Source organism: Grammomys surdaster, unplaced genomic scaffold, assembly GCF_004785775.1.
Source record: "Grammomys surdaster isolate TR1022 unplaced genomic scaffold, NIH_TR_1.0 238, whole genome shotgun sequence".
NCBI lineage: Eukaryota > Metazoa > Chordata > Mammalia > Rodentia > Muridae > Grammomys > Grammomys surdaster.
Window position 1 is genome coordinate 2,981,592 of NW_021604683.1, and position 21,746 is coordinate 3,003,337.

Genomic DNA, 21,746 nt, shown 5'->3' on the forward strand with positions numbered 1-21,746 from the left:
TCTATTTTTCTGGTGACCTCTCTATAGTAACCAATACTGGTTACCTTCTTTAAAACAAACTTAACCTTTTCATAAAATATACCAAATGTTTAAAGGAAAAATATTGTACCAATATTGGTTTCAGGGATGTACCCAAAATTAAGTTTTGGAAGCACAGTGTCCAAGCCTGCTCCTAACATTTGGAGAGCTTCCATGAGTCCCCTTTAGAAGCAAGCAAGTTCTGCTCACACATCCTGAAGTGGAAGACTCACAATTTCTCAAATATGTGTTCAGCCTGCTCTCCCTGGCTTCAGTCCTCAGCCAGGTCCCTGTACCTGAGGGAGGGGGGGGGAAGGAGGGAGCAAAAGGGAGAGCAAGAGGGAGGGAGGGACAGAGGGAGGGGGAGAGAGAGAGAGAGAGAGAGAGAGAGAGAGAGAGAGAGAGAGAGAGAGAGAGAGAGAGAGAGATCCTATTTGCTCTAGTAAGGCCATGTATCCCCATGGTGCCTGGCTGCCTATTCTTCCCTGATGTCTTCTCTGACCAGAGGCAGGCTCAGACACGGAGGTCAACACCTGGGGTAGCTGAACTGAAACTCAGCTTTCTGCAGAAAAGACTCACATGTTGACAAGTAAACCCTGGACCCTAAAGTCACCCCCAGAGGTTCCCAGGACAAAACATGAGTAGGTACCAACCACACCCACTCCAGGAAGACATGCTCATAAATAACAAGTTAGGCTTGAAAAACTAAACTCAGCAGCCAGTCCCTTCTCTACATATAAAGGAAGAGGTCTGCCTTAGTTCCTGAGGCTGCACAGACACTGGGTCTGTCACCAGGCACCCATGTCCTCATGAGCTGGTCATGAACTCTGGTTCTGTCTCCACTTTCCCAGTGCAGATTATAAACTCACGATACCTTGGGGAGGATGGGAAGGTTACTTTGTTTCTTTTGTTTTGTTGTCGGTTTTGTTTTTATTTATTAAATTCAGACAGGATTTTATTAGGCAGCCCAGTCTGGCCCTCCCACTAGAGATCCTCCTGCATCTGCTTCAGATCTAGGATTATCGGTGAACATCGCCACACCTGGCTCACATGTCTTTCCAATTAAATGTAATACACTCAAAAGGGAGGCATCTGTGGAGAGTTTCTGCCATCGGCTGTTGATACGATGTCAATGGTATGATGTCAATGGCCAGAGGCTGTCGGCTGTCGGCTGTTACTTGGCCAAACTCAGACCAGCTACTGTTTTCCACTTCTTTCAGTGATGTGTTGGGATCATTTTTTTAATGGTTGTTTGCTTGATTTTCTGAGACTGGGTTTCTTTTGTAGCCCAGGCTGGCCTAGAACTGTGAAACTGGGAGCCTTCTTCTGCCCCAGCCTCCTGAGTGCCTACAGGCTTACAAACACGACCCACCACACTCGTATGGGCTAATTATCTTTGTTTTACAGATGCGAAAACTGACCCAAAGGGGTTTAGAAATATGTTCAAGGTCGGACAGCATAGAACGCCTCAGTCTGAAGGTGACTGGTATATTCCCTCTCCATCTCACGTCAAGAGGCCCCAGGGCTGGAACCCTGTGGGCTCCCCTGTCCAGCGCCTCGCTGCACTGAACCACAGATGGAGCGTGCGCTTGTTGACCCGGGCGGAAAGTGGAGAGCTCCCTTTGCCGGGCTGCAGCGGTACCCTACGCCTGAGGGGATCGCCGCTCGCGCCCTCCAATGCCTCGGTTCTACGCTTGATCGCGAACCCCGGAGCAGGTGGCACCTACGACGCAGTGAGACCTGAGCCGTATCTTCCTAGCCTGGCGCCACCTTTCCTAGCCTGCAACCTCCAGAGTGCTCCGAAACAGAAAGAAATCACCGCGCGCAAGGTACGGGCTAGGTCCCGCCCTCTCTGTGCTGTCCCTGCCCCGCCCAGGTCCCGCCCTTCTGCTCGGCCCCGCCCCGACGCGCTCCCGCTACTGTCACCTCCGGCCTGGGCCCGCCCGAACCTCGCTGCCATTGGTGGCAGTGGTGAGGCCACTACCCCCACCCTGCGGGAGCGGCTTGGGCGATGAATGAAGCGCGAGTGGGCTGCGCGCGAAGGCCAGAGCGCAGGACGCAGCGCGGCGACCGGGTTCGCGGGAAGGTGAGTGTTCTGGGACCTGAACGGCTTTGGATACTTGGTCCGGTATGGGGACAGGGTCTGGCACCGTACGGAATGCCTCCTAGGTATGCCAGACTCCGACCTGCTGACGTCAGGAGTGCGGCAGGTGTTTGCGGAGACTGGATTAAAGCGCAGCAACGCCCGGGGTGCTGTGTCTGGCGACACATCCCGGACCCCTCTGCGGGGACAGGGTAGGACCAAGGGAGCCGGATGCAGAATTCACCCCTTCTCAAAGCCAGCTGCACATGAGGGAAGCTGCGCGTCTGCAGAAGGGGGGCGGAGGGAGGCAGAGCCGCTGCGCCAGAGCGAGAGAGAAGATGAGAGAGGGCTGGGGCGCAGGAGAGCGTGAGGGGGGACCGCTAGAGCTGTCGGCCCAGGTTAAAGGTCTGCGAGTATACGCAGGTGCGAGCCTCTGCGAGTCTGGTCAGAGACCGATCCAGCGGCTGCAGTGGCTGTTGCTAAAACTGAGGGAAACGTGGAGCACGGAAGTGACTCATGAGTGGCGGGCTTTGTCCCTACGAGGAGCGCGGATGCCCGGGTCCCTGAGGCCCGGTACCTTCACGCAGCTCTCGGGCGCCCCCGGACGCAGGTGTTCGCCAATGAGGGTTCGGACCGCCTTGCTGCCTGATTGGCACGCTTGGCTCCAAACCCGGAACCCGAGGCAGGGTACATCCCACACGAGGTTAGCATCTGCAGGAAAAATGAGATGGAGACACACAGTCGCACCCTGTAGCTTGGGGCTCCAGGCGCAGTGGCTTGAGCTTAGCGTGATGAGGATTGCTGGCCTTCCCCACACATGGCTGTGGGGTGTTTCTGTCCAGAGGGGTTGAAACTTGCCTATTTGTGATGGAACCAGCTCTCCACCCCTACTTCAGGGCGGCAGTTTTTCTAGTTTAGTAAACCAAGGTAGCTGTCTAGTCAGCTGTTGTTAAGGCAGCTTGGGGCAGGTAGACAGCAGAGGAGAGAACACCTGGTGTTTAGCGGAATTATTTATAAATCTTAGCTGTGGTAATGGGGACAGCAGGAGCTGTTTGCTGAGCCTGGCATTTGCTGGCTGGAGAGGGCTTTGGACAAGAGCAGTCCCAGGCAGCGTTTTAAAGTCTCCTGGCACAGAGGAGCAGCCTGGGGCACCAGGATGTTTGGCTTGCCTAGAATGACACAGGGGAGTCTGGAGGTTTGTATCGTTTGCCAGCCATGCTTTCCTCTCCAATCAGCAGTTACCAGGACAGGACCGGTATACCGGTGACCAAAGGTACCTGTTGGCTCTCCTCTCCTGGTACTGTGATGAGATGTAAGATTTGCCTTGACTGCCCACTAGGAAAGACCAACAGGTACTACCTGGAAAAATTCTTCCTGGATGATCTAATTGTAGCTCATTGGGTGCGGTCCCCAAAGCAGGTGCTGAACAAGTCCCAACCAGAACCTTCCCCAATACTGCAGAGGGGCCAGGCAGGCAAGAAGACAGTTTGTGACTAGGCTAAGAGAGGGGCAGGGCAGGCAGAATAAAGACCTTGTAAATGGGCCCAGCGGGAGAGCTACTGTAACCGTTTTGTAGCAGTTTGGACTCTTTGCCCTGCTTCCAGACTCTCAGATTTTCTCAGTTCACCTACATTTGGGGCTTGTTGTGAGTCCTCTTTCTGTCTCCTGACTTAACCTACTTCCCAGGTGGGTGCTGTTGTGTTGTATGAATTCATACCATTGTAATCTAAAGTGGAACAGGTCGAGTTCCCAGCCAGCAGGTCTGCTGCAGGAATGAAGCATTTGAGACAGAAAGGTCAGTACCGACCCTGATGCTCTTGGACACTCCTGCTTCCTCTTGAGATAAACTCAATGCCCCCATGAGGCATGGAGACTGGGTGCTTCCTTCCCGATCCTCATGGTCACTGAGAGAGATCATGGGCTAATCCTTAGAACGTCACCACAGACCTGGTTCTGGTATTCTGGTGAAAGTCTGACCTTAGCGTAGTCTTAGTGAACAAGAGGGACAGGGAGGCACAACTCCAGTTCTCAGCCACTGGGAGTAACTGGACAGACTCTCAGGGATTGTGTCCCGTGTGTCCGGTGGCCAGAGTTCTGCCTGACCAGCAGAGCCTGGAAGCCTTGCTGGCGGGGATGGAGGAAGTGTACCAGCATGCTACGTCTGGGTTGTATCCTTTTGTCACTGCAGAAGCAGCAGCTGCTCTGGGATCATCCTCCAAACCTGCTGCGCTCAGGTGGAGGTTCTCTGGTTTTCCCCAGCACCTCTACCCCTCATTCTTGTAAGCATTACAAAGATTTAGAATCAGATGGGTGTGGTGATACAGGGCTTTAATCCCAGCACTCAGCGGGTAGAGAGTTCAAGGTCATCCTGGTCTACTTGGTGAGTTCCGGACAGCCTGAACTACATAGCAGTACCGGTGTCTTAAGAATACAAAAAACAAAAAAGAATTAGAATTCTGGACCATTTCTGTAGAGGAGGGTGGTGCTTTCTCAAACAACTGGCCTTTTAAGAAGCTGCTCGTTTGTGGCTCAGAAACTGGGGGCCAAGGGTAGGGTGAGGCTTGCAGCCATTGTCTGGGCTTCCCTTGGCATGAGATACCCCAAAACTCCAGGATCTGAGGGAGCTCCAATATGCTCTTTCTTCTCCCCGCTCAAGTGCTTTCAAGATCCCCTTTCATATACAGTCTTTGCCTTGTAACTTTTAAACCTACAAGCTTCAAGGCATTGAAGCCTCAGACATTGTCCCTCAGGCCAAGCCACAGAAAGCACTTTAGGACTCTCTGAGCATGCTCCTCTCCACTCCATCCATACCTATTTGGGACCCTCCAATTTTTTACTTGGGGTCCCACTGGCCAGGATACTCTGCACCCTAAGGTATTTTTGGACCCTAAAAGGCCACCTGGAGGCAGTGGCCTGGCTATGGCAGGTAGATCTCTTATCTAGCTAGAGCTGCCTCCTTCTGAACCTAAGAGGACCCTGAAAATCAGAAGGTTGTCTATCACCAGAATCCTTCACTGTTCCCCAGAATGTAGAAGAACCATCGCACCAACAGTCAGCAGTGAGCAGGGACAAAGCAAGCTACTTTTATCCCCAACTATCGGAAGAGCTGAGGAACATCAAATGAGGTATGAGAACCTTCTCGGAGTCCAAGAGTGGCCATGTCTCAGAGGTTGAGGCTGCTCAGTACTGCAGGTCTGTTTCCCATGAGACTTAGTGGCAGTTGGGCCCGTTGTGTAGAGGGCTGAGTCTTGTACTTCATGACACTGCAGGAGGTAAACTGAAGATCAGATAGGCCTGTGACTTGCCAAAGTAGGGAACACCTACCTGGCCTGGACACAGCCTCTACATGGCCCTCTCCTTCTCAAATACACCTTGACCAGCAAGACTTCCTGTTCCCCTCCAGAGCATGGTACATGACAGAACCTTCTACAAGTCTCTGGATCCCCAGATCCCCAGATCCAGACAGGATGGGAGCAAACCTTCTTGATTAAGATAGCAGACCTGTGTGGGACATGTCCTTCTGGTGCCAGCCCTGGTGTCCCTTACTCAAGTTCTCTATCAATTAGTCCATGGCAGCTTCTGAGCAAGGCCGCAGGTTTCCTATACTTTCAGCTGAACATGGCTACCAGGTGTCCAAACTGGGTTGTACTAGGTGCTTTGGTGACTAGCTGATACACTGTGCCCCTTGCCTGGTCCCAAAGAAGTGAAAACACAGTCCTCTTGTCTGTAAGAGGGGATACCTGGAAGAAATTAGGAGTCAGAAGAGTCCCAAGGTCTTGGGGTGGCTGCTGACTAGAGTGTATGTCAGCAGAGGTGCCAGGAGAGAAGAGGGCTTAGTTTGCTTCTGGTCCCAGAGCAGCTGATGCAGAGAACAGACAATTGCTTTTGCCTCCTTTTTCTGGCTGGAGCTGAGGAGGGTTGGGAGTGGGGAGGAGAAGAGAGATGGGAAGAGAAATAAATCTGTGGTTTGCTAGCTGCTAAGGTCTGAGAAGGGCCTAGGATTTGAGCCACAGAGTGTCTCCAAACAAGGACAGAGTTCTGCTAGACATCCCTGTGTTAGGACTTTATGATGTCCTGGGAACATCCTGTAGATATCCAGGTCGCAGGGATGTGGGACAGAAGACTGCTTCTTTCTTTCAAATTCCAGTATGAGCTGAGGCCTTAGGGATTGCTCCAGCTGGGAGTTCAGTAAATGGATGGATAAGGAAATCAACAAGCAGAGAGGTGTGTGCAGCCATGTGGAGGCCCGAGACCTTTTCTCACACATTAGGCTGTGGCAGGCTGCCTCTGGCCACTGACTGACCTTTCTGGGAGACTCTGAGGAGGCAGCCGAAGCTGGATTCTTCCAGAACTAAAAGACATCATCAGCTAAATGCTCCAATTGCAGCCCTGAAGACAGTTCGGGGGACTTGTAAGGGAATCTTGGTTACCTGTGACATCCTAAAATAGCTCACGAGCATTACCCATGCCTGTGCACATGCCTGCCTTTCCCACAGAGCTCAGGTGTGGCCTCTGTCAGCCGCCAGAGGCCCTAGGGCTTCATCATCCTGGGCTAATCAGCTTGGCTTAATCCCACAGGGCTGGGCTGCTGGGCTGTCTGGGTGGAGCCAGCCTGGAGGGCTGAGACACAGAACAGGGAAGATTGGCTCCCTAGAGTTTAGGCTATGTGAAAGAGCCATAACCCTGCTGCTATCCACCTGCTCCGGCTGAGAAAAATCCTCCAAGTCTGGTGCCAGCTTCTCCCAGTCTCAGATATTTTTATTCCCTACTACACAGCTACTAGAAGCAGAAGAAGGCATAGTGAACCGTGGCTGGCACACAGGCAGGCCCCACTTCAGTAAGTAGTCCCTCACAAGAAACAGCCATTTTGTGATGATGGGTCATCACATGGCTGGAATCCCAGTGGGAAAAAGGTCTCTGTCCTCGGATACTGTCAGGAGTACAGGGCCCAGATGAGTAGAGGAATGGACCAGCCTTCCTATAAATCGGATCAGTGGGCGTGTGTGTCCAGGAGACCTAGGCAGCCCCCATTTGGTCACACACACAAGAATGTTGGATATCCTGTGAAAGGCTCTCCCTTTGTCAGCAGTGGATAAGAAAGTCCCAGCATCTTGTGTTTTGCCTCCTGGAGCCTGTATTCTGTTGAATAGCAGCTACACATAGCTGGCAAGGAACTCTTAAAGACCGTTCAGGTTCCCTGGCTGTGGGATCCTGGTAATGATTTCTGTATCCTGAGGGCGGGTCCCTGAACCCTGTGCCTAGCAGAGGCCCCACCTGTAGCAGAGCAGTATCAACGCCAAAGGAATGGAATGACATCGAAGGAAGCCAATGAGAAATCTAAGAGGATTTACTATCAGGAACTGACTCATGAGATTATGAAACTAGAGATGTCCTAAGATCCTGAGGACGGTAAGCTGGGAGACCAGGATCTCTTCCACGCAGCCAGGCCCTCTAGACAGTAGTGCTTGCAGACTCCATGGTGTCTTCTCCAGAAACCCCTCACTGACATACCCATGGTGACATGTGACAAATGCACTTACAGTCTAACACTAGGGTCTACTCCAGCCATCCCAGAACCAACCTACCAGATCCTAAGAAGAAACTTGAAAGCTAGTGATCTGGCCATACCTCAGCAGCACTGACCTGTTGAAACCAGAATAGCAGCTGTGGGTGTGGGCATAGAGATGCAAAAGTTGATGTCTGTGCCAGGAAGTTGTTTTATCAGTGGTGATGGTGAGGTGTATGTTTGCGTTACTGCTCATGTGTGTGCAAGTGTACATGCTGTGCATGTGTGTGAGGGTGTCGGAGGATACCCTCAGCTGTTGCAAGCACCGCCTTGTGTTTTTGAGATAGGGGCTCTCATTAACTTGGCAAGTAGACTAAGCTGGCTAGCCAGTGAGCCTCAGTAGTAAGGCTGGCTCCACCTCCTCAGTGCTGGAAGTGCAAGCATGAACCACGAAATCCAACTTTTAAAAATATAATTAACAACAGAAAAGCCATGTGTTCCAGGGCATGGAACTGAGGTGCTGCTGCTTCCAAGGCAAACACTTTACCAGCTGAGCTCTGGCCCCATTCTCAAACATTTATTTTTTTATTTTTTTGTGGCTGAGTGGAGTGTCTGCCTTCTATTATGGGTGTCCACAGAGGACAGAAAAGGACGTTTGATCTCCTGGAGCTGAAGTTATAGGTAGTTGTAAAACACCTCCAGGTGCTGGGAACAGAACTTGGGTCCTCTAGGAGTTGCTGACTTAACTGCTGAGTCATTGCTACAGCCTTTCCGCCCCATCTTTTTTGAATCAGAATCTCCAGCTTAGGTTGATCTTGAACTTGTAATCCTTCTATCTCAGTCTCCCCACATGCTGGTATTACTGGTATGTGCCGCAGGCCTAATCAGCTTTGCCACCCTACCATGGAAAGACAGCAAACACCAGGAAGTCAGGTGGCTAATATTTACGGTAGGATTTCAAATTGCTCACTTCAGGGTAGAGTATAGATAAGCCTAATTTTAGATTGTGCTTCAAATATTTGTCAGTGTTCTTAGCTCGGGTGAAACCAGGGTGACGTTGCTTTGGGACACCCATGCCTAGAATTCTTAGGCGGTAGCTTTCATTTTCAGGGAAGAAATCCTTCTGTTTCCTTCTGTCTAGCGCTGATCACAAAACTGCCATCTGAGTTGCATTAGACCCTGTGTATACCTGATCTGCCTGTGTTGTCCTGTGTGGTCACTAGCAGTTGTCTGCAGATAGGGTGGAGAGAGCACAGGGGACAGGAGGCAAAAGCAAACAGCACTCTGGTGACCTTGAGTCTTTTCCTTCTTCTGACTCTCCCTGTTCCCAAAAGAGTCTACTGTCTGCTTCAACCCCAAGCTCCAAGGCTGGGGTACAGTATGGTCCTTCTCACCCCCTATCTGTCCCTGCCCTGTTCCTCTTCATCTCACCTCTGACCTGTTTGACTGCTGTTTGAGAAAGTGAACTAACTGCTTGCTTCAGGACCAGGGAGATGACTCAGGCAGGGAAGAGCTAGCTGCTCAAGCTTGGGGCCCCGAGCTGGATCCCCACTATCTATATAAGAAGCACACTCATGGGACATGTGCTTGTAATCTCAGAATAAGGGAAACAGGCAAGCAAAGGTCTCTAGGACTTGCTTAGACACATCAGTGAGTTCCAGATCTAATTAGAGACCCTGTGATAAAAAAAATTAAGGTGGAGGGGGCTGGAGAGATGGCTCAGTGGTTAAGAGCACTGACTGCTCTTCCAGAGGACCTGAGTTCAATTCCAAGCACCCACATGGTGGCTCACACCCATCTGTAATGGGATCAGATGCCCTCTTCTGGTGTGTCTGAAGACAGCTACAGTATATATCTTAAAAAAAAAAAATTAAGGTGGAGACCCATTTCTGATTATCTGAGTTCAATCTCTAGGGTCTACATAGTGGAAAAAGAGAATGGGCTAGGTGGTGGGCCACAAGGTCCTTCAGAAGATGTTTGATATCATCTGTATTGTACTGTATGGATTCTGGATCCAGCCATGTGGTTCTGGTCTGAATTACTGCTGGCTGGCCATCCAGTGCTTCTGCTCATACAGCAGAAGACAGCCCAGGCAGGCAAGGCAAAGCCATGGACATGTAGGTCATGGGAACTCAGGGTGCCCATGAGCCCCTCCATGTCTTAGCTCTGTTCACAGCTTAGTGGCTCCATCCAGTAACTCTGTCTTCAGGTGTGGCCACACCTTCAGAGTCTGCTGGAATCCAGTCCCTGGGACCAGACTGCATGTGACCCAGTGGCGGCTGGGTTGTGGCCGGGAACAAGATGTGAGGAGTAGGCCAACAGCCACTCTGGCTCAAGGAAGGCTGATCCCAGTGACGGACTAAGTGGGAACTGGATGTTCATGTGGGGATTTCAGCAGATTGGGGAACAGGTAAAGGTTTACTAACTAGAGACTCTGTTCACAGATCGACCCAGTGACAAGACAGTCTCTCGGCCACCTCTACTGCACCTCGCCTGCCGCGCTGCCAGAGCCTTCCCCACAAGGCTGGAGATGCCCCAGCACGCGATGGGGGACAAGCATTTCCTCTCCCTCCCGAAGCACCTCTTTACCAGCACGACCTCAGCCACAGAGAGCGGGTGTGACACTCCGCCCAGCAGCAGAGCATCCCCAGCCTCCCTGCGCTCTGCCCACGGCACCCTGGGCTCCTCCAGCCAACCCCTGTTTGAGCCCCAGGTTGAGAAACGGAGTAGCCAGACGGCCCGTGAGGTGCAGTATGTGTCTTCGGGCCCACAGAACACACTATGCGGCTGGCAAGCCTTCACTCCCAAGTGCCTGCAGGTCTTCAATACCCCCAAGGGCTTCCTCTTCTTCCTGTGTGCGGCCTCCTTCCTTCAGGGCATGACGGTGAACGGCTTCATCAATACTGTCATCACCTCCATCGAACGTCGCTTCGATCTGCACAGCTACCAAAGCGGGCTCATCGCCAGCTCCTATGACATCGCCGCCTGCCTATGCCTCACCTTCGTCAGCTACTTTGGGGGCAATGGGCACAAGCCACGCTGGCTGGGCTGGGGCGTGCTGGTCATGGGAATCGGCTCCCTGGTATTTGCTCTGCCTCATTTCACCGCTGGGCGCTATGAGGTAGAGATGGACGAGGGGCTGGGGACTGGGACATGCCTAAGTAATCAGACTCAAGTAGAGTGTAAAGACAGTGCCTCAGGCCTGTCCAGCTACCGGCTGGTCTTCATGCTGGGCCAGCTACTGCACGGTGTGGGTGCCACACCGCTCTACACACTGGGTGTCACATACCTGGATGAGAACGTCAAGTCAAGCTACTCACCCATCTATATAGGTGAGTGGGATTTGCACAAGAGTCAGGGCAGGGCAGGCAGAAGGGACCAGCTGGTGACATGGCATGAAGCTGATGCATTCTGGGGGCCTGGCTAGATAATCTTATATCCCTCCCTTGGTCATATGACCCAAGTGACCCTAAGTTACCACTTAAAACCATCAGGGCTTTTACCAAAAGACAGGAGAGTGGATGTCAACTTTCCTGAGACACCCCATAATGGTTCAGAACAGAGATCTCAGCATAGCCCCCATCTGCTCACATGGCTCAGGGCCCTAAGTTCTCAGGCAGGGCTAGGGCAGGGTTAGCTGGCAACCAGCCTCTCTGTAGTTTGAAAAGAGTCCTGTGCAAAGGTAAGTGGGAGGGATAGAGGCCGGCTCCTTGTGTGCCCTGTGTGTACTCGACCTGACCTTGCTAGCTGGGAAGTAAACAGAAGTCAAGAATGCTGACTCTGAGGCAAAGCCACAGAACAGCTCACAGCTTGTGTACCATGACCTGTGACCTCCGAGACAACGGCTTGCAATGTACCTGAGTGCAAGCTCTATCCAGGTGGCCTCAGATCCCACACCCGCTCAGCTCAGGCTCCTGCCTCAGGACGGGCAGTAGGGAGCCCAGCAGTTAGTACAGGCCCCACTCTGTCCCTCCAATGGCCTTCGCCTCCTGCTTTGTTGACTTATGCCCACATTTCTGTGTTCCTCATCCACGAATACCGCCCTCACTGTGCAAAACAGTGCAAAACAGAGCCATGACATCTCCACTTTCTGTGAGAGTGGAAATGATGCCCAACGTACATTTCGAGAGGGACATTTTAAAGGTCGATGTGTCTGGATGTCTGTCCCAGTTGCAGGCTACACAGATGTACTCTGACCTGAAGTGGTCTACCATGGGGCTACAGGCACAAGAACATGGTGGAGGCGCCTCTTGGGAGGGCCACCGAGTGGCCTGTGACGGCCGCACACTCTTTTTGCTTTCTAGCCATCTTCTACACAGCAGCCATCCTTGGACCTGCAGCAGGCTACCTGGTCGGAGGAGCCATGCTAAACGTCTACACAGAAGTGGGCCAACGGTGAGTAACATTTCCACCCACCTGCCTCAGTACCTGGGATGCTGTCATCCCCAGAGAATAGTTCTGATGTACAGCATGAAGCTGGCACAGGGAAAGTCTGGGCTAGTCTTGGATACAGGACTGAGGGTGTGCAGAGAGACTCGGTGTCTGCGAGTGGTTTCGAAGGGGATAACCAGAGTAAGGTGAGAGATGGGTGGGAGGAGGGTGCACACCCCATTCAAGATCACGTGATTCTGAAGCCCTGGGCGTGTGTCTTCAAAGCTCTTCTCTTGAAGTGGCAGACAGGCAGCACATCTGTATCTTTAGTGCATGATACTAATTTTTGTAAGTGGGAACAGGAGAGTGGGGAGAGGGAGGGATGGTAGGAGACAGAGCTGGGGGGCGAGGTGGCCTTGGCTGGATACTAATGCCCAGCAAGGGTATACAGGTGGCCTTGCCCTACTGTGTCCTACTGTGGAAGGACAGCTCTTGTTGAGTTTTCCTGGTGGCTGTGCTGGGTTTGGGGGCACCACTCCACCTTGGGACTCTCTCTGCAGATGGCGCCGGCGAGGTTTCTAGCGCTCTGCCCTCTCACTTGCCGCCTCTAGCCCTGGGTTGATACTATGGGGTCAAGGGTGCGTGTTCTGTGCAGAGCCTGAGGTAGGTAGGTCAAGGCTCGTGTCTTTGCATCTGGATGTGTTGTGGTCCTTGGGCTCTGGGTTCCGAGTTAATCTGCACACGGGGGTGGGAGCATGATCTAGACCCTGGGGGCAGCTTCCTACTGTTCCAGAACAGAGGGTATACAAGCTCTGCTCTCCTGGCCTTGTTGCCTAAAGTCCTTCCTGCATTCTTCTTCCTGACCCTTGTCCCACCATCCCCCATTCCCCCCATCCCTTGCTCCCTCCGCACCCTCTTCTTCCCAAGTATGAGATCCCATTGGCCAGTCGCTACCATCCCATGACTTCTCCTGTTCTATCTGAGAGCCTCCCCCCTCTACTGTGCAGATGGCAACCGGACGCCTAATGGTCCCTGTGTGAGTAGCTCCATGAACTCCAGCTGAGCCTTCTGTCCCCTGAGTTCTGTGGCCCTGAGGATGACAGCTGGTGTGGGGAGGGATACCAGCTGTTACTTGAAGCTCCTGTCCCTAATGGGCCTTGCCCCCAAGGTCTCCGTCTGAGGCCCAGTTGCAGCTTCCCGGATGTGGTATCTGGCAGTCAGGGTCTGAGTAAGAAGCTGCTCTCTCAGGGAATGGCCGCATTAGAAGGCTTCTCCAGTCTGAAGAAGAAGTGAACATAGGACTGAGGCCCCAAGAGTCTCTGTTGCCCTCTGTGAAGAGGTCCTAGGGGAATGAGCAGGCTAACCCATGCAGGTCCTGGAAAAGACACTGGGAGTGCTCATCAGTAATCCAGGGACCACTGCTTCTTCCAACAGCACGGAGTTGACCACTGACAGCCCACTGTGGGTTGGCGCCTGGTGGATCGGCTTCCTGGGAACAGGGATCTCTGCGTTCCTCATTGCCATCCCCATCCTTGGCTATCCCCGGCAGCTTCCAGGTGGGTTCCCTGCCCTGGCACAGAGGTCCTGATCCAGGAGGCAGAAGATATCCTTTCCTCTCCTGTTCCCTTCTCCCTGACCTTTCAACTAATGAGGAGTGGAGGCTTTGATCTCAGCCTTCCCACTATGTGGACAGCAAAACTGATCAACAGCCTGCTATCTCCTTCTGTGTTTCTATCAGAAATGATCCCTCCTCCTCCATGCCTACTGGGCCCACATGGCCCCTGCTGTCATGTCTGCAATTCTGTCACATGACACCTTCACCTTTTCTGGCCATACCCTCAGGCCTTAGACTAATACCACATGAGCTTCTGCATACACTGTTCCCAGGTCCTAAGGAGGGGAGGGGCTGGGGTAGGAGCAACCTCCACTGGAAGCCATAGCTATCTACTGATTCTGTCCATCCAGGCTCCCAGCGCTATGTCGTTATGAGAGCGGCTGAAACACAGCAGCTGAAAGACCACAGCCATGGAGCAGTGAGCAATCCGGCTTTTGGCAAGACTGTCAGAGACCTACCCCTGTAAGGAGTATGTGTGTGTTGTATTGTGTGTATGTGTTATGTTAGTATGTGTGTGTGTTGAGTTGTGTGTGTTGTGTATGTTTCATTGTGTGTATGTGTTGTGTTTGTGCGTGTTATGGTATGTGTTGTATTGTGTGTGTTTTCTTGTGTATGTGTTCTGTTGTGTCTATGTGTTGTGTGTGTGTTGTGTATATATTGTTTGTTGTTATTGTGTTGTGTGTTATGTGTATATTGTGTGTTGTTATTGTGTTGTGTGTGTTGTATTGTGTGTATGTATTGTGTTTGTGTGTGCTATGGTATGTGTTGTATAGTGTGTGTTTTCTTGTGAATGTGTTCTGTTGTTGTCTATGTGTTGTGTGTGTTGTGTGTGTTGTCCGTATGGGCATTATGTGTTGTGTTGTGTTGTATGTGTATTGTGTTGTATATGGTGTATGTGTTATGGTGTTTGCTATGTTGTGTGTGTGTTGTGTTATCGTGCTGTGTGTGGGTTGTATTTGTGTATGTGTGCTGTGTGTTGTGTATATATTGTGTTGTATGTTGTGTTATTGTGTTGTGTGTGTTGTGTGTTGTTATTGTGTTGTGTGTGTGGTGTGGTGTGTGTGTATGTAGTGTGTATATGCATCATGGGTCCCACATGGGACCAGTGCACCCTCCAGACTGTTCACAGCCCTTTAACCCTCTTCTTGACCCACCAAGCACTCTGAAACATGGGCTGCAAAAAGCTCCCAGCTGAAGGCACAACCCTGGTTGAGGCCAGAACCACTGTGTGATGCCCCATAGAACAGACGTCTTCCCAGTGGTGTGCCTCCCTGTGTGCCTGCAGGCCCTGAGGCCCTCCTCAGAGAGCCCCTCAGGCAATATAGACCACTCTTGTCTTTTCTTGGGTATCTTGCTATCAGAAGCTCCAAGGAGGTGCGATTCTGGACCCCCCCACCCCCACCCCAGGACCAAGAACCACGGGAGCAGAGGCCTCTTCCGCTCTTGGCTCTCCCACTTACCATCGTCCTGCCCTGGGAAAGTCCTTTTCTGTGCTTAATGTCTTTACTCCATCACCTCTTTTCTGTCTGTCTGCCTTAGCTCTGCGATCCTTACAGATCAAGGGACAGTCTCTGAGCTAGTGTGGTCTTAGGGGACAGTGTAGATTCCAGGAGTACCTGGTATCTACCTACTGTCTCTTCCTTACACAACTGAAATTTCCAAAGACCTAGGCGAGGCATTCCTTGGGATGGGTTGCAACCCCATCTTGTCCTGATAGTCTGAATGGTGGCATCTAACTGACCACTTGGGAAGGCTCTTGTGGGTGGAGCTGAGTTCCACAGTCTGTCCTTAACACAGAGAAGGAAGGATAACCCCCAGAGAGCCCAGAATAAAGCTGGGTTGGTGAAAGTGAAGATCCAAGGTCTCACATGCTTTGTACTTCCATTACTGTCTACCCAGAAGAGCCAGGAGCTGCCTACCTAAGAGGGCTGAGCCTCAGGCATGACTGAATTGGCTGAGGGCCTTCAGCTATGGTCCAGGAATTTGTCTTAAAGTTGATCTCTCCTCACCCCAACAACAGAGCTGTCTAGTGTTAAGCCATCTGGGGCAACATAGCATTGCATGAGCTTTGCCCAGCTGGGGAATCTAGGCCTCTTACTGTGCATTATACAGTAAGATGTTCATGCCCAGGCTTAGCATCTGAAGCTAGGCGCTGGCACTGAACAAGCCTACAAATGTGTTCCTTCCTTAAGATCTTGAAGGTCATGACAGTTCTCAGTGCAAACTCAAAAATCTCAGCCAACCAACCTTCAGTGGGATTAGGTAACATGTGGAATGTATTCTATATGGCAGAGCTACCTTTGTCCTCAATCACCACAGCCTGAAGCTAAGCAAGTCTAGGCAATACCTTGGGAATGGACCAGTCTGTACATGGTTATCCCATGCCAGATACATCCACAGAACCAGCAGGGGAGGAGCTATGACTGGCCAGCACCCTGAGCCTGTAGGTCCCTGTTGGGGTCAGGATTTTTCCACACCTGCTTTCTCCTGTCAGAACATGGAGCTGAGCAATTGACTGGAAAGACTTTTCAACCCTCAAGTCAAGAAGTAAAATTTAAAAGAATTGAGTGTACCCTACCTCAAAAGGGATCCTGTGAGTGTCTCACTAGGGCCGGTCTGATCACTCAATGACCCCTGGTTCATTGTCTAGGAAGTGGTAGGTTCCTGCTAGTATACACGTTCTCATTGGACCCTGCTGATGGCCGGGCTGTGACTAATCCCAGCTTCTCTTCAGAGCATGGCGTATTTTGGCCCATATCCTCCTCATACAGAGCTCATGTGGGAAGCTGGGTGCGGCTGCCTAGGCTGATGCTCAGGATTACCATGTCCTAGGTCTAGATTTGATGAAGGCAGTGAATCTTACGGGGGCAAGGATGTGTGGTGGCCACTCACAGTAGGCAGGTGCAGGCACCAGCTCACCAAGCCTCAACACAACAAGCGTGTAAGCCATAGCGTTCACACCGCTCCCTAAAAGCCAATCCTCTTCCCAGGCTTCTGGGAATGCTTTAGTATGCAGAAGCCAGTGTAGCTACTGCTCCATGAGCTGACTTCAAGGAACACCCTGGCCCTGCGTGACCTGTGACTGACAGAAGTGACTGTAGGGGACAATGATCCGCTGTGTCCTCCAGGCTTAAGGTGGTGGCTGTCCTAGAAGGTTCTTCTTTAGGCTCTGCTCCCAAGAGCTGTGTGATGTCTCGTGTTCAACCCCACAGTCAGCACACAGTCCCCACTCACCCCAGGGAAGCTAGAGCCTGACTCCTGGCCAGCAGGAAGGTGGAGCCTTCAGAATCACCCACCTCTCAGATGGGTATGCTGCCTGCCATGCCCTGGTTACTCTGCCTTGTGGAAGGCAAGTCAGTCACCTCCTCACCATGTGGCTGATGTCTTCAACATTCCAGACAGGGCGGCAGACGGAGGTAATGAACCGCATGAGGGAACCCAGGCTGACAATGCTGGGGCCTTAGATTCTTAGGACTCCAGGCCAAAGTCACCGTGGGATTAGCAGACTGTATCTGACCACAAATCCTATTACCACATTGCCACTCTGACAGCCACCGTCCCCTAAGTACAGGCCAAGAGAAAGGGAGTTAGCCAGACCTACTTAGGACTACTTGAAGGCCCCTGTTTCCAAACCCAGAAGATGCCTGCCTCTTCTCCCTATAGTTTGTGGTTGGCAACCTGTACCTCTCTTGGTGACTCTATACTTTGGTGACTTCTTACCCCTTTGTGACCCCTGCCCCTTGGTGGTCCATCTTTTGGTGAGCCCCATCCCATTAGAGACCTCAGCCTCTTGGTGAGTCCTACCTCCTAGAGATCCCATTCTTTTGATGGCCTAGCTCCTGGGTGACCCCCATCCCTTAGTAGCACCCTTCCTAGCCCTGTCCAGCCCTGAACTTGGTGGTCACCCTCTTGCTCAGACACTGCTAGTTTGTCCCAGTGCCTACCAGACGTGATTCCTTATCTCCGTCCACTCAAGATCTGTCCGTGTCTGCACACTGAAACTGGAAATCGACTGCAGCAGCGACATCATTTCTGTAATTGGTTTTAGTAGCTTTGTGGACAGGTGTAACAAAGGCTTATGGTGGGGCCATTAATGCACTACCTGCCATGCTGGTGTCTCTGGGATAGATGTGGGTACCACTTCACTGACCTCTCAAAACCAGGACCCTTTGTGTGTGGATAACCTCAGGAATGGCAGGTTCCTTGCATGCAAAGTCTGCCCCATTCCGACTCCCTTTTTCCTGGTCTCTATTCCCTTTCACCCAGCTCCATCTGGCTCCTCCTAAGAAACCCCACGTTCATCCTGCTCTGCTTGGCGGGGGCCACCGAAGCCACACTCATCGCCGGCATGTCCACATTCGGTCCCAAGTTCTTCGAGGCTCAGTTCAGCTTGAGTGCCTCCGAGGCTGCCACCCTGTTCGGTAAGGAGACCCTGAGCCTTAGAGCACTCTGCAGAGACAGCCAGGGCTCCTGCAAGTGCTTACCTCTCAGCCTTGAGGCTCCGAGTGGGCGGTGCTCCAAGAGGGTAGGCGGGGAGGCCAACTCCTGCATGCAAGCCATTTTACCCGCCACTCCTTACAGAAAGGGTTTGAGTCCCCGTACCTGCCTGACAGAACTCTGTGGCAGGCTGGCCTCGGAGGGACCATCTAGAGCCCTTGCTCCATAGCTCATGGCCTGCCCTAAGCTAAGGGCAGGGCGCAGCTTTGCTGGATCACACCTTTGGCTGGAGATGCCCCCACACACTAGTCAGTGCTGAGCTCAGCCTAGGGCACTGACCAGTGTAGATAGAAGCCATTAGATGCAACCCCCCTTGCAGGTCTTATCTGGGTAGTGAGAGGATATCATATTGGTGACTCTATTCTCCCCAGTCACATCCTTCCTTGGCCCAGATGTCCACACCTGATGGTTCCCTCCCATTCTTTGCACTTTCCTGTGCTGATATCCTCACCCTTGTGCACCCACCATATGCCCTTTTCACTGGGCTCTGGGCTTCCAGGTGCCCTGCACAGCCTGAGAGAACCCACCCTGCTCCCACAGCGATCCCCGAGCGCCCATGGGCAGGGATTGTTTTCCCATTCCTCACTGTCCGCACTAATGCTGCAGAAATGACAGGATTGGGGGTTTTGGGCTCTCACTGAGTTCCTTCCTCAGGATACCTGGTGGTGCCAGCAGGCGGTGGCGGCACACTCCTAGGTGGCTTTCTGGTGAACAAGTTCAAGCTACGTGGCTCCGGGATCATCAGGTTCTGTCTGTTCTGCACCTTGACGAGCCTACTGGCCTTCTTTGTCTTCCTCATGCACTGCCCCAATGTGCACATGGCAGGTGTGACCACTGGCTACGTTGGGAGGTGAGCCTGGTAGAGGCCCCACACCTGAGAGCCTGCATTCCTGAAGAGGGCTGGCACAGCTGGGAAGGGGGTGCAGGTCACAGTAATATATGGGCAGAGAAGCATACCTGGAAGCCTGAACACCTGCTAACACACCATCCAATGCTCCATTTCCGTAGCCTCCTGCCTAAAGAACAGCTGGACCTGAAGGCGGCTTGCAACGCCATCTACTGTTGTCAGCCAAAGCACTACAGCCCCCTGTGTGGTTCCGACGGCATCATGTACTACTCTCCCTGCTACGCAGGCTGCCCTGCAGGTGCCGCGACAGGCCTGGGTGGCCAGAAGGTGAGTGTGGCCACGCCCACTTCCCCTGCTCTGGCCGGGACACGGGAAGCCTCTGCCTTTTGTGTGATCAGCACTGTTGTTGGGCTTCCCAGGTATACCGAGGCTGTAGCTGTATCCTTGAGAAGGCTTCCTCTGGCTGGGCCAATGCTACCGCAGGGAAGTGCGCTTCCACCTGTCAGAGCAAGCCCCTCCTTCTGGTTCTCGTGTTCGTTGTAATTATCTTTACATTCCTCAGCAGCATTCCGGCGCTAACTGCTACTCTACGGTAAGAAGCTCTCTCACCGCATTTTCTCTTGCAGCACCAGCAGATGGCGCTCTACAGATGCTGCTGGGCCCACGGGCCTCGTTCTAGTGGCATCGGAGTTGACTGTCTCTGGTCCCCAACGAGGTGCTTGACACCTAGGGAGGTGGTGATGTGGCCTTGAATTTGTCTAGGACTCTTGCTGGTGTATGGGGTATGAGGTGCACAGCCAAGCGTCCATGGGCTCTGACATCGCAATTTTTATTGCAGGTGTGTCTGTGATCGGCAAAGGTCCTTTGCCCTGGGGATCCAGTGGATCGTCGTAAGAACACTAGGTACTGCGTGGGGGTGAGGACGCTATGTCCAGTTGTGCAGTGTCTTCATGCATGAGGAACCTAGAGGTGTCCTAACACCAAGCATGAAGCCATGGGCTAAACCAGGAAAGGCCTTTTCCCTAACTGCCCACTAGAGGGACACATTGCCCCTCTACATACCCAGTAGGTTTCTTTGCCTCAACATAAAAGGCCCTCTCGCGCCTGCCCAATGCCAGTTATGCAGAAAAGGAGTTAAGTCCCCTTTTTGCCACTGAGGACACAAATGAACAAAGTGGCCTTGCAAGGGTCTTCCCCTATGATCTACCCTTTCTTCACCCATTAGGGTATTAAGTGAACTCTCTCCTTTGGCAGGCAGTATTCCGGGGCCCATTGCCTTCGGCTGGGTGATTGACAAGGCCTGTCTTCTATGGCAAGACCAGTGTGGTCATCAGGGCTCCTGCTTCGTGTACGAGAATGAAGCTATGAGCCGGTACATGCTCATCGCAGGGCTCACTTTCAAGGTGAGATGGCCCTCTGGCGTCTGCCTCCACCTCTGCCACTGCCTCCTGCCTCCCCACCATCTTTTTACCTTGTCTTATATAAAGGCGCAGCCATGGGGTTAGGGCCACCCTGAATCCAAGAGACTTCATCTTGAAGTCTTTCCTCAGCCCTACAGAGACTGTTGTTGTTTGCGGTTTCTAAGGACCAGGGTGGTACATGTCTTTTAGGGGACCCTGTCTATCCCGCACCGGGTCCTTCCACCTTGCCTTAGCCCTTACTTTTAACCAAGGATGGTTCTCATTCTTTAATTGAAGTACTGGTGTCTCATGCGGAGCTAATCATGCAAGAAAGGTGTGTCTTTGTTCCAGAAAGAGTAGAGCAGAGTATTACACCAGCAGCCCCAGGCTGGCAAGAGCCAACGTCTCCTCCTGTCTCCTCAGGTGTTGGGCTTCCTCTTCTTCATCGCCGCCTACTTTCTCTACAAGTCCCCTTCAGTGTCCTCAGATGGCCTGGAGGCCTCCCTGCCCAGCCAGTCCTCGGCCTCCGACAGTCCCACCGAACAGATCCAGAGCAACGTCTGACACCTCCAGCCCCTCCACATTCCCTAAGGACTCTTCCTGGAAACCCTAACCCACCCTTACAGGGTAGTAACACTGAGGACCCTGCAAAACCTCACACTGTGTTCTGGGGTCTCCTACTGCCCCACACTGTGACTGAGCAGCCTCCAAGACATTAAGGAGGAAGTCACGTGTGTCATATGGGTCACGTATGAACCAGACACATTCCCCAAGCCCTGGAGTCTTTAAGGGGTCACTACATTTCATAGACCATCACCTGGTCCTGACTTCTTGTGTCTACTGAGAAGCCCCATGCAGGGCAGCTTGCCCTGGGCATTATCCTGTGGAGCTAGCTATTTGGAATTTTGCTTGAATCTGCTGCCTGGTGGCCTCCGTGTGGGGCAGGAACAACTTGAATCATTATGTCCGGATGTATATTTTGCACTGAATAGTGTTTATGGAATCAGTTTTGTACCTGATCATGTGACTTGTATCCAAGCAAACTGCAGTGAGGATGTGATCTGATCTGAGGTGCCACGCAGCTTGCTTGGACAAAGTGTTTCTATGTTTTTGGTTAGAGTGTGTACATAATATATTTTAATATTTAAACCAATGGTCCTTGTGTGATGTTTTATGTCTAAGAGTCTATGGTTTGGCAGGTCTGTCTGCCCACCTTTGGTATAGGTTTCCATAGCAATAGGGTGACCCAGACATTGGCTGGGGCCACAACAATACTGAGAGGGCATCCTCACTGCCTTTGTGGCCAGAAGAAAGGCAATAATGGTGCAGGCTCCAACCCCTTGGCCCCAAGTAGACAGGCTTTAACCAGACCTCTGGACCTACCCCACTTTCTGAATGACTCAGACCCC

The 21,746-nt window shown here is 52.2% G+C and overlaps 1 protein-coding gene across 2 annotated transcripts; it reads left to right on the top strand.

Moving 5' to 3' along the window:
* The first annotated feature begins 1,976 nt into the window (after positions 1 to 1,976).
* On the top strand, positions 1,977 to 21,490 carry Slco4a1 (solute carrier organic anion transporter family member 4A1). 2 transcript variants are annotated; one of them, XM_028774064.1, is made up of 13 exons: positions 2,089 to 2,104; positions 5,127 to 5,226; positions 10,052 to 10,939; positions 11,912 to 12,002; positions 13,413 to 13,534; positions 13,944 to 14,055; positions 17,860 to 18,014; positions 18,745 to 18,940; positions 19,099 to 19,264; positions 19,357 to 19,529; positions 19,776 to 19,840; positions 20,192 to 20,340; positions 20,761 to 21,490. In XM_028774064.1, the coding sequence occupies exons 3-13, from the start codon at positions 10,138 to 10,140 to the stop codon at positions 20,899 to 20,901; spliced, it is 2,172 nt and encodes a 723-aa protein (XP_028629897.1). In that variant the 5' UTR covers positions 2,089 to 2,104; positions 5,127 to 5,226; positions 10,052 to 10,137; the 3' UTR covers positions 20,902 to 21,490. The 2 variants fall into 2 exon arrangements, with proteins under 2 accessions (XP_028629896.1, XP_028629897.1); XM_028774063.1 differs by lacking the exon at positions 5,127 to 5,226 and having other exon boundaries at positions 1,977 to 2,104.
* The last annotated feature ends 256 nt before the right edge of the window (positions 21,491 to 21,746 follow it).